The 13,234-nt window shown below is 44.1% G+C and overlaps 1 protein-coding gene across 15 annotated transcripts in view; it reads right to left on the minus strand.

Moving 5' to 3' along the window:
• The window catches only part of RALGPS1 (Ral GEF with PH domain and SH3 binding motif 1), a 540,676-nt gene that overhangs the window by 339,663 nt on the left and 187,779 nt on the right, over positions 1-13,234 (minus strand). For all 15 annotated transcript variants that reach the window (XM_073640264.1, XM_073640270.1, XM_073640276.1 and 12 more), the window contains one exon: positions 2,247-2,373. In XM_073640264.1, coding sequence (XP_073496365.1) covers positions 2,247-2,373 — 127 coding nt within the window. The remainder of the gene's footprint in view (positions 1-2,246; positions 2,374-13,234) is intronic.

The raw sequence follows: 13,234 nt of genomic DNA on the forward strand, positions 1-13,234 counted from the left end.
AACCCCCAAGCACATGGCTCTGCCTTCCGTTGTCCAGCAAAACACTGCAGAACACAATTTTCTTTGCTCTCGCAGGGGCAACACATCTTTTATGGTCATGTAGTCACAGAGTCGGCAGAGTCACAGAGTCTTTCCTTTTTCCACCTACTCATCGGTCACTGATCTCTGACCGTAGTCACAACACAACACAGCCTTACTATTTGTAATTACACATTTGTTATGGCCTTTATCTTCATTAGAGTACAGAAACAGTTTTGGCAGTCACATGTAGACTAAAGCATCCCACTAAAGTACTTGTTAATAACATACGGTATATGCCTTTATTTACAGTCTTCAACATAGAAAGTGCAACACCAAGGAGTATGGATAGATGGGTTACTGATGTGCAAATGATGAAAAAATGTAAAGAAAATATTCAAAACCTCAAGATTTGATTCAGTCTGGAGTATAAGCACTACATACAGAAGCCCCCACACTTACACACCTTGTCTGCTATCAATGAGGTTTATAAGGGTTGTCTGTGGAATGTTCTGCAACAGAATCATCAAGATCCGCTGCTGGCAGCTCCTGTGTAATCACCGACCAATGACATCCAGGATGTGCTGCAGGATGGGAAACAAGTCCAGAGACGCTGCAGCCAAGGAAGCCCGTTAAGGCCATGCAGGCTGATCACAATAGCACCAGCAATATCCAGCCTGGCATTGTCATGTTGAAAAATTTCTCCTAGGACACTTTAATCTTAATATTACCTCGTGAAAACCTTTTCATGGCTTTGCATAGGTGCGTAGATTTCATACTGAATAAATCAAGAGGTTTTGAAAATCTGGTTTCCATTTTTTCATCATTTGTATAAACCTGTCTATCCATCCTGTGATTTCCATCACTCCACGACTTTTCCTCTCTTGGTGTTGCAATGTCAATGTTGAGGAGTGTATTATTACCAAATTTAGAAAGCAAAATTGAACGAAAACAGCAAAAGGAAGCTGCAATTACCACGGGTTGTGTGGGCTGTGAAACCTCATACATTCTCTGGTCGTATAATTTACAACCCAGTGTTATTTGCGGGCGCTACCACAAATGTGCTGATCTCACTGGATTCTGACCATGAAAATCTAAGATCTTGGCTACCTAAGAAAGAAATCTATTACCAAAAACATGAACTGTAGTGACTTTCTGGAAAGCTTCCCTCCACCAGTTTTTTTTCAATCTCCTCCCAACCCCCCCACCCCCCCAAAAAAACAACAAAAAGAGTAATACTTTTCTTACCAATCACCCCCTGCTGCTCCTGTGATAAGGTTACCCTGATCTTTTGCTCATCCGGCTCCAGAGATGTGCCAACAAGACTGTGGCCAGCAATTCCCTGCAGTGATGACATGTTGTGCCAGCCCATCACCATTGGACCCGGGTGTTGAAAGACCAGGGGCGCAGTAAAACATCAGCACAGGAGCGATATGTATGGGTTAGATAACCCCAATGACAAGGCGCCTTTGGGACAATCCATATGGTAATAATTTTATCTACTAGTTGATGGAAATCAAAGATATTGAAAGAGCTGAGGTAAACAATAACTTTATGTGGCCAATTTTCTACATGTTGCTAGTCAGATGGTGGTCAGTCTGACAAGCCAAAAGATTATGAAATGACCATTTAATCAAGGTGGCAAATAACCATCGCTTGATTATTCACATAACTTGCATGTACATTTGTGATAATGCACCCGGCAGGGTTGTTGTGTCTGATGTGAGAGACAGGCCGCGCAGCACAAAACTATACTATGTACAAGAAAATACAATCATTCATCCAACCGCTAGAACATAATATACCGAAATAGCCTGTACCTAAAACTACAGTGACCTTCAGCTATGGAAAATCCAGATTAACTAAAAATCAGCTAGGTCCTCTTTTTTAATAACCGCCTGATAAATGTACAAATTCAATGTTTATGCCTGCAACCTACAGGAAACAGTGACATCACTGTTTATACGCAGGACCTGAGCACATAATACTGCGGAGAGACAAGAGATGACCTGTAAGAGTTCACATGTGCCGTATCAGAGAGCAGCACGTGATAAATGAGGAGCTGAGCAGATCGCATTGCTATCATGCTTAATAACCTTGTAATTACTTATCAATGGTGGAGGGATGTCGCTCCCGTCCACGACACAATGGTGGATAGCTTCCTATGGACATGTCTATCAATTAGTGTGGGTGCCTCTGTGATTTTACCAAATAGGAGTCCAACTTACCTAAATACGGGATGGACGGGACCATCTTTAAGCTTCGGATGTACTCTCTCGTCCGTTTGTAATTATCCTCTTTTGAGAGCAGGTAATCCAGTTTATCAAAAGTGGTCTTGTCCTTCCGATTCAGCAGCTGAGAAAAAACACAAATATGAGTCAGATACAATCAGAATATCATATAATCATTAAAGCAAGTGTTGAATATAACGACAGTAATATTGTATTAGGTATTTGATAGCAGACCCAGGAGAGACATTACACACTTGTGTGCTGGAATAGCAGAATAAATAATCTTCTACTTTACTGGGTTTATCTAAAATCTTTGAAGTGAATAAGGAAACCGAGCTCCAGTACAGTCCAGCTCCATTCACTGATTAAAACCGTCCAACGCTGAAGTTACAAACATCTGATCCATGGGGACTGTCATGGACACACCGACCTAATATTGGTTACTCCCTAAGGATATCGTAATCCTCAAAAATTCCTTTACGTGGTTGAGAGTTTGTTACAATTCATCGGAGCAGGTAGGAGCTTTCAGCCTGGACTCCATGACAGGAGTGATTTTGCAGTTTGCCTTGATGAGTGATGTGTATAATGTTTCAGGTGGCAGATATTGGGGAAAAAAGGTCGGGCAAGCTGGATTTCAACAAGCTCAATCCTTTGTTCTCACTGGAGATATGTGGTGTTTGGCAGCATGCATCTGTATGGTAAGGGAGGACACTGTAGGGCAAATGACAGATCTCTAAGGTGTATGACCAGCTTCAGTCTCTTCCAGTTTTTAATCTGCAAATGTAAACAATGACGGTTTCCATTCACTAACAGAAAGCATCAGGCCAGGGCCCCACTATCAGTATTTGGTCAGTAGTCGTCAGTATTTTTTCTCAGGAGTGGGAGCCAAAACCAGGAGTGGGTGATAAATACAGAATTGGTGACTTGTTTCTATTAAACCTTTTCTCTGATTATTCCTCACCTGGTTTTGGCTCCCACTCCTGAGAAAATATACTAAACCGAATACTGACCAAATACTGATAGTGGGACCGTGGCCTTAGCCTTGAAATGGTGAGGAATCATTAGTACATACTGTATAGATATTAGAAATGTACATGACTGGAATATAAAGTGTATAGAAGCTTCATTTACACAATGGACAGCTTTTCTTTATAGTTCCCTTATCTGTACTACTGTCATAAATAGTTTTATTTTATTCCTATACATATGTTACATGAGATGATCTCCATCCGTTTCCAGTATTTAATGCACCTACTTATTTAGAAATGTCTATGCCTATGGAGTCACCAGCCATAAACTGGCAAAGCAAGTAGCACATACTGTACTTCATTGTAAAGTCTCAGAAATCATGCATAAATCAGTTTCTGGCGTTCGGTAAAATGTTATAGATGCTCTTACCAGACAATCAGAGGATTCTGGAATAAGTGAAGTTATGAGATTATCTGTGCTGAGTTGGGAGCAGAGTGAGAGCGCTTTATTGTATTTACACCACTACTATAGTAACAACCTGAAGTTAGATTGCATTTTCTACTTCTACCAGTATCAAAGCTTTTTCTGACAGAAATGACAGATTCTCCACATTTTATACAACCATTAGCTACACTCACAAAGGCGCGGGGATTGTGGAGTTGTCAAAGACTTTGCTTAATCCTTCAAATATGGGGTAAATTAAACCTATCATCTGGCTCTGACATAAAGAGACGACCGCGGATGAGGCAGATTTTGCCATGTTCATTAATCCCTTATTTAGTCAGCAGTATTTGCCCAAACAAGTCTGAGACTCCCTTGCGTGGCATGTATATTCCCAATTTATAAAAGGTTTTACTCGTCAGACATGAGGTTTGTCTAGGACTCAAGTGACTGAGTGAGGGGGTGAGGATAATATTTCCAAGGTCAGCTGGCAGCTTTAATACATTTTCTATATAAAAAGGAGAAGAAAAAAAAATCAGATTCACTGCTAAGGGCAGCATCTAAAAACACTCCACCACCCATGCAGATGGATGCAAATTTAGCCAACCCATAATTACTGAAGTTTGCAAAGCAGTGGTGTATTTAGGACAATCCTAACCAGGATAGGTGAGGACAGATGCGGAGGGGCCACAATATGCTGCATAGACAGATATATAACACATATGATATAGAGAGATGGATAAAGGAATAGTCAGCCTTATGGGCTTCATAAACATTTCCTAGACACGACGTTTAACATTATTCAAACACTTGCTGGTAGTATCCGCTCTTCTTACAGACCCCTTTAGAAGGATTCCAGTAGATCTAGGCAGATCCCTCCTAATATTCCCAGATGTCGCAGCATCACAGGAGAACAAGTTGTTCTTTCCCGAGCTTTTATTACACGTTAAGGAACACGTGCCGGAGAATCCAAAGTGGAAAGTATTTCTTCTGATGTTTGTATCACTCCATAATAGCTTGGCTCGGCCGTGCTTTTTAAGACTTGTCCACATGCATAAAACAGTTCTTAGAAATGAGCAGAATGAGGAATCATAAAGATGTAAAATTACAGCAGCCAGAATGGCTCTGGGGAAAGCAGACAGCTGCTCATTCTTACATGGCAAGTGGGAATATTGTATTGGAAAGGCAGAAAGAAATGATATCAGTCACGATATTACGGGGAAAGTAATAGAATCACTGCTCCATAACACAGAACATCTATGGAAGGAAAAGGGTTTTTTAGGTGTGTTTTTATGGACTTATGAAGGACATAATATATTAGACGTTAGGAGGAGATGCAGCAAATTACAAAATGTAGATAGTGGATATTTTTGGTTTTAGTTTTGGGAACTGGCAATGGATGCAACTTTTCTCAAACTGAGAGAAGCGCTGGAAAGTGAAAGTGCCATTGACTGAGAGGTGCATTTTATCATCAGATGATGGGGTTTTGTCTTCATTGGTAACACTACACACTAATTGTGCAGTGGGAGTGCAATCAGTAGGCACATCACAGACATCTGAGCTAGGTCCTAGGAGATGTTCCCCATTTTGGAGCTCAGGACAACAGTAAGAAACTCGTGGAGATCATTAATTTCCTTATGCGATGGATGGAGATGGGATCCCAAAAAACTATAATTTGTAAAATACAAAAGTGAACAATTCATTACATGCATTAAATATATAAGTGTTTCCTTAGGAACAGGTGCATGACAACAAGGCGGAAATCCTTAACAGTTTCCTGAGAAAAAAAAGTCACAATAACTACAACGTCGAATAGCTCCACAGGACAGATAGACATCCAACCATTGTGAAAAACAGTAAAGATTTGAATATTATGTCCGATGTGTTCTACTTACATAGACAAATAAAAGCACATTAAAACTGATTAAAATCCATAAACCAGATGCTTCCTATATCTCCGATAGATGGAGAACGGTTTATGGATTTTAATTGATTTTAAAAAGCGGTTTTATTTATCTATGGAAGTAGAATACACTGGACACTATAAATAAAGCTTTACTGTTTTACACTATGGTCGGATTGTCATATTGAAGTAGCGCCAGAGGATTATTTGGACTTGTTGAGAACGGTCTGACATTGCATTTATAATGGGATCCCGCTCATAGCAGATCAATACCAGGCAGACTTCTTCATCCAAAACTTTTGGTTCTACAGTTGTATCGTCATTAGGCATCATAAGGCAATATTTATGCCCGACAAAGATCCAGATTAAGGACTAAAAAAAGTTAGTTTACGGAGTAGTTTAGGTGGTAGGATTTTTTAAAGAGATAGGCTTTTAAAGCGCGCTTGAAGACGTGGGGGCTAGGGATAAGTCGGATCATGTGGGGTAGTGTATTCCAGAGAACTGGCGCAGCACGAGAGAAGTCATGGAGACGGAGGTGCGAGGTCCGGATTATGGGGCATGTTAGTCTTAGGTCATTTGTAGAACGGAGGGCATGTGTAGGGCAATAGACAGAGATGACAGAGGAGATATAAGACGGTGCAGAACTGTGGAGAGCTTTGTGGGTGAGAGAGATGAGTTTATATTGGACCCTGTAGCGAATGGGCAACCAGTGTAATTACTGGCACAAGGAGGAGGCATCGGTGAAGTGGCTGGACAGAAATACGACCCTGGCTGTCGCACTCAGGATGGATTGGAGAGGAGAAAGTTTGGTAAGAGGGAGACCGATCAGAAGAGAGTTGCAGTAGTCCAGACGAGAGTGAATAAGAGCAACAGTAAGAGCTTTAACAGTTTCAAAGGTGAGAAAAGGTCAGGTCGAATTCTGGAGATGTTTTTAAGATGCAGGTGACAAGAGCGAGTGAGTGATCGTATATAGGGAGTAAAGGAAAGTTTAGTGTTGAATATGACCCCAAGGCAGCGGGCGTGCTGCTTTGGAGTTATGGTTGAACCCTCCAAAGTAATCTCGATGTTAAGTAGGGTTAGGTTAGTAGAGGGGAGAAACACAAGAAATTCAGTTTTGGAGAGATTCAGTTTAAGATAGAGGGAGGACATGATGTTAGAGACAGCAGAGAAACAATCCTTGGTATTTTACATTAGGGTAGGGGTGATGTCAGGTGAAGAAGTGTATAATTGGGTGTTGTCAGCATAGAGATGATACTGGAACCCAAATCTGCTGATGGTTTGTCCAATAGGGGTAGTGTATAGAAAGTGTAACGGGGCCGGGAGGTGGAACCTCTGAGCTGCAATACAAAGGGGAAGTCCTTGTAAGGAAGCGGGTGACTCCCAGGGAAGGCAAGCAGGTAGCCACAGCAAGTGACGGGGACAGTCTCTGGGTAAGCAGGCAGGTGGTCACGGCAAGTGACGGGGACAGTCTCTGGGTAAGCAGGCAGGTGGTCACGGCAAGTGACGGGGACAGTCTGTGGGTAAGCAGGCAGGTGGTCACGGCAAGTGACGGGGACAGTCTCCGGGTAGACAGGCAGGAGGTCACGGCAAGTGACGGCAGGATCTCCAGGCAGGCTGGCAGAAAGCAAGCAGGTGCTCCCAGGAGAGCGGGCAGACAGAAGAGGCAGATACCTGACAGGCAACTGGCGGGCGCTCCCAGGTGAGCGGTCTGACAGACGAAGCAGGTGACAGGTAGGTAACTGGTGGACGCTCCCAGGTGAGCGGACTGACAGACAAGGCAGGTAGGACGAGAAGTCAGGCTAGCAGCGGGACCTGAGGGCTGAAGCACAGGAAGACACAGTGCAAACAACTTTGCTCGGGCACCTCCATTTTGGAGGAGGTGCCTTATATATGGGAGATCCTCCGGCAATTGGCCGGGGACTCCTTAGGACGGCGCGCGCGGCCCCTTTAAGAGAGAGGGAGCGCGCACGCGTGCCCTAAGCATAGTGCCTGGGAAGCAGCGCGCGCTGCCAGCAGAGCGGGAGGAGGACGCCGAGCACGGAGCAGAGAGGTGAGGGGAACGGCGTCTCTGCCTAGCAGGGGGCAGAGACACCGATGCTACAGAAAGAAGAGGAGGGGCCTAGGACTGAGCCCTGCAGAACCCCGATTGTAAGGGGACGAGGAGAGAAAGAGATACAGTGGTCATAGAGAGATAGGAGGAGAACCAGGAGATAACGGTTTCCTTGAGGCCTATGTGGTGGAGCATAGTGAGGAGGAGCTGGTGATCCAAAGTGTCAAATGCAGCAGAGAGATCCAGGAATCAGCAGGGAGCAGTAACCTTTGGATTACCTATTAGGTTATGTCCTGAGGAAGAAGTCCTGTGTGACTTTGAAAGGCATTGATTTTTAACCTGTTCAAATAAAATGCATTTAAGAACACATCGAGATCCTGGAATCCTCATCAGCAGCGCAGGTATACACACATTGTGCCTAAAACAAGTTCTTCGGTCTGTTCATAGAATCATAGAATGGTAAAGTTGGAAGGGACCTCCTGGGTCATCTGGTCCAACCCCCTGCTCAAAGCAGGATTCACTAAATCATCTCAGACAGATGTCTGTCCAGCCTCTGTTTGAAGACGTCCATTGAAGGGGAACTCACCACCTCTCGCGGCAGCCTGTTCCACTCATTAATCACCCTAACTGTCAAAAAGTTTTTTCTAATATCTAATCTGTGTCTCCTCCCATTTAGTTTCATCCCATTGCTTCTAGTCTTTCCTTGTGCAAATGAGAATAAAGATGATCCTTCTACAATGTGACAGCCCTTGACATATTTGTAGACAGCTATTAAGTCTCCTCTCAGTCTTCTTTTTTGCAAGCTAAACATTCCCAAATCCTGTAACCGTTCCTCATAAGACATGGTTTGCAGACCAGTCACCATTCTGGTCGCTCTTCTCTGAACTTGCTCCAGTTTGTCTATGTCTTTTTTAAAATGTGGTGCCCAAAACTGTACACAGTATTCCAGATGAGGTCTGACCAAAGAGGAGTAAAGACCGATAATGACTTCACGTGATCTAGACTGTATGCTTCTGTTAATACATCCCAGAATTGTATTTGCCTTTTTTGCTGCTGCATCACACTGTTGACTCATGTTCAGTCTATGATCTATTAGTATACCTAAGTCTTTTTCAGATGTACTGTTGCTTAGCTCTATTCCTCCCATTCTGTATATGCTTTTTTCATTTTTATTGCCCAGATGTAGTACTTTGCATTTTTCCCTGTTAAAAACCATTCTGTTGGTTGCTGCCCACTGCTCCAGTTTATTTAGGTCTTTTTGAATCCTCTCTCTCTCTTCTCTAGTATTAGCTATCCCTCCTAGCTTTGTGTCATCAGCAAATTTAATCAGTTTACCCTCAATTCCTTCATCTAAATCATTGATAAAGATGTTGAACAATACAGGTCCCAGGACGGAGCCCTGTGGTACCCCACTTGAGACATTCATCCAGCTGGATGTGAAGCCATTTACAACCACCCTTTGAGTCCGATCACTAAGCCAGTTATGAATCCACTTAACAGTTGCCTGGTCCATTGCATACTTGGTCATTTTTTCAATAAGGATGGTGTGAGATACTTTGTCAAATGCTTTGCTGAAGTCAAGATATACTATATCTACAGCATTTCCCTGATCCACCCAGTCAGTGATTCTGTCATAGAAGGAAATTAAGTTAGTCTGACATGACTTGTTAGTTACAAACCCATGCTGACTCTGGTTAATCACTTCATTCCTATCCATGTACTTGCATACATGTTGTTTAATAATTTGTTAACCCATGTCATGCAGCAGCTGATTTAGGGTATGTCCGCACGATCCGTGCTGTCAGCACTTTGAACGCAGCATACTTTATGCTGTGTCCAAAGTGCTGCGCGCAGGTGAATCCGCATGTGTTCATTGAACCATGCGGATTCACCAGATTCAATACATTGTAGTGATCTAATTCCTGTTGCAGAGACTAGTGACTCCGCAAGAGAAATTGACATGCTGCGGTCTGGAAAGACGCGCCGCATATCCGTGTCCGCGGGTGATCCGTAGGTGCACGGAGACGCATTGTGGGCATGGGATTTCTTGAAATCCCATCCACTTTGATTGTAATGTAGAACGCTACGGTTTGCACGCAGCTCAAGTGCACTGCATCCAATCCGCAGCGTTTATTGATTGTGTGCATATACCCTTATGCGGTTGAAGTATTGCAAATGTGATGTGCAACCTCATCAGGTGAGCGTAATACTCCTCTAGTTTATCACTTTACTTTTACCAGTTAAGACCCTGTTTGCGCTTGTTTTTCTCCCCAGCATTTCTACTGCATGTAGCATTTGCAGAGCACCTGAAATTACAAAACAGCAGAAACCTCCAACAACTGACTGCATTTTGGAACCTAGACCCCTCAAGGAATTCATCAATTGGTCTACTAAAAGTTTTTAACCTAGTTTTCATTCACAAAACTTTATAACAGATGTGAAAAGCAAAAATTAAATGTTTTCGACTAAAATACTGTTGTAGCACCAAATTTATAAGTTACACAAGGGGTAATAGGAGAAAATGGACCCCATTATTTGTTATACAAATTCTCCTGAACACAGTGATACCCCATATGTGGTGTAAGGTGGCAGCTGGACCGGTCTTGGATTATTATTATTATTTATTATTATAGTGCCATTTGTTCCATGGCACTTTACATGTGAAAGGGATATACATAACACAAACAATTAGAATAAATTTTGAACAATACAAGTTGGCAACTGGTACAGGACGGAAGGTATGTGTCATCGAGATGCCAAGCCTCGTTGATGAAGGACCCAGAAAAGCAGACTTCAGCACATGTAGTGCTGAGAGGTGTTTTTTAGTGGGCCTGGATTTTGGGTCCGGGTTTTAGGAACTGCTATAGAGCTGGGAGAGATTGGCCGTTCCCTTACCTCCATTTCCAGGGTCTTGGAACGGGCTATAAAAGACAGTTCAGCTGCCTCATATAGATATGGGAGTTGTGTCATGTGCAGGAATAACTACTTCGTAGCGACTTATATCGGACCAGCAAAAAGTGAAGTCACAGATGCACTTTGGCGCAAGCCACCACTGCTAGGCAAGTCCTTAAGGGCCTGGATATTCTTCACGCACTCCTGAAGGGGTGGAGGCTTTATAGAGCCTTTCCCAGACTGCTGTTGTAGGATAGTTGGTGTCTGGTGACGCGGACGATGTGGAGTCAGGTACATGAGTAAATCCAAAGCTAGGAAAAATCCCAAATAAAAAACAAAGGGACAATAGCTAATAAAAAAGAACCAATAATGACTATTAGCAACTACTGAGAAGCAACCAGAGCTCAACCAGGAAGCACTCGCCATGCACCTACACAGGGGAACTGAATAAGCATTATCCAACTGAATTACGAGGCCTTATAGCATACTTCCCAACTTTTGAAGAAGAGAAAGAGGGACAGATCATGCGGCGCGCATAGCAGCACATTTTGGCCACGCCCTGGCCACACCCCAATCCACGCCCATTTACCATTTCTTTCTCCCCTGGCAGGAGTTGTAGTTAGAGGGGCACTGGTAATGAGGGGCCTTCTGCAGACACCCGAGACTGCAGGGTGCAGACCGAAATCCAGGACTGTCCGCTGCATCAGGGACAGTTAGGACTAGAGATGAGCTGATGGATTCCCAGATCTCTGGTCCAGCCTCCAGGTCAGTGTTACCTGGCAGCTTGACAGGATTCCGTGAATCTCTGTTCTGGTGTCCCCTGCGGCTTTTGATCACCCAGGGCAGCGCGACGTCATCTGTGCATCCTGCTCATCTCTAGTTTGGACCTGAGAATTACTTTTTGTTCCTTCATTCACAGTCGGAGACGCCAGAACTTTCTCATCTTTATGTAGTTTCACTATACGATATCTTGCTTTTTGGGTCTGTAAGGCCGTGTATACATGTCGCAATCCTGGTAAGGCATGGCCCCCTCATCCCCAATCCTGGTATTGCATGGCCCCCTCATCCCCAATCATGGTATTGCATGGCCCCCTCATCCCCAATCCTGGTATTGCATGGCCCCCTTATCCTCAATCCTGGTATGCATGGCCCCCCTATCCTGGTATACATGGCCCCCTTATCTCCATTCCTGGTATGCATGGCCCCCTCATACCCAATCCTGGTATGCATGGCCCCCTCATACCCAATCCTGGTATGCATGGCCCCCTCATACCCAATCCTGGTATGCATGGTCCCTTCATCCCCTATCCTGGTATACATGACCCCCTTATCTCCATTCCTGGTATGCATGGCCCCCTCATACCCAATCCTGGTATGCATGGTCCCTTCATCCCCAATCCTGGTATGCATGGCCCCCTTATCCCCAATCCTGGTATGCATGGCCCCCCTATCCTGGTATACATGGCCCCCTTATCTCCATTCCTGGTATGCATGGCCACCTCATACCCAATCCTGGTATGCCTGCCCCCCCATCACTGCACACATGAAAAAAATAAACACTTCTACTCACCTTCCTTCATTCTGCTCCAGCACTGTGTCCTGTCTGCCAGCAGCTGATGTCAGCATCTGAGCAGTGCATGACGTCACTGCCATGCGCCTCCAGACGCCGAAGTGAGCTGCAGGAATATTCACTCCTCTCCATGCCGGGACTATGGGCATGGAGAGGAGTGAATAGTCAGTCTCCTTAATAGCGCGCACTGTCAGCACGGCTGCAGCTCCTGCTACAGCTCAGCAATCCCGTGTGCCCACTACCAAAGAGAATGTATACTCACTCCTCTCCACGCCCCACGCCCATGGGAGTGGGGAGGAGTGAATACCCACCCTCTCCAATAGCGGGCACAGAGGATCGCTGAGCCGTGGCAGGAGCCGGCGGTCGAGATTGACAGTGTGCGCTATTAAGGAGAATGAATATTCACTCCTCTCCACTCCCATGGGCGTGGAGAAGAGTGAATATTCACTTTCTTTAGCAGCAGGCCCACGTGGCAGCTGCAGCTCTAGCCTACTACCTGTGCTCGCTGTTCCACCGCCGAGTATTTTGAGCCTACAGGTGCCTCACAGAATTATATAGCAATGGAACCTGGAAATATAACATTTTAGTCATAAAAAAATTTGGGGTTTATTTTTTTTATTAGCTGGAACTTTGCCATTTACACAAGAGTTACAGTGGGTATGGAAAGCACTCGGACCCCACCAAATTCCTCACTCCCTGCTTCACCACAGCCACCCAGCAAATTCCAAAAAGTTCAGCTTTCCTCTCATTAAAGTACAGTCATGGCCAAAAGTATTGAGAATGAGACAAATAGTAATTTTTCCAAAGTTCACTGCTTCATTTTTTGTAATGGCAATTTGCATATACTCCTGAATGTCAAAGAGTGATCAGCTTAACAGCAATTACTGTACTTGCAAAGTCAATATTTGCCCAGAAAATGAACTTTAACCCCCAAAACACATTTCAACATCATTGCAGTCCTGCCTTAAAAGGAGCAGCTAACATCGTTTTAGTGATTGATCCATTAACACAGGTGTGGGTGTTGATGAGGACAGGGATGGCGATCAGTCATGATTAAGTAAGAATGACATCACTGGACACTTTAAAAGGAGGCTGGTTCTTGGTATCATTGTTTCTCTTCAGTTAACCATGGTTATCTCTAAAGAAACACGTGCAGCCAT

The sequence above is a fragment of the Phyllobates terribilis genome, unplaced genomic scaffold (assembly GCF_046119375.1).
Source record: "Phyllobates terribilis strain yellow unplaced genomic scaffold, ASM4611937v1 Scaffold_7__3_contigs__length_470593459, whole genome shotgun sequence".
NCBI classification, from domain to species: Eukaryota; Metazoa; Chordata; class Amphibia; order Anura; family Dendrobatidae; genus Phyllobates; species Phyllobates terribilis.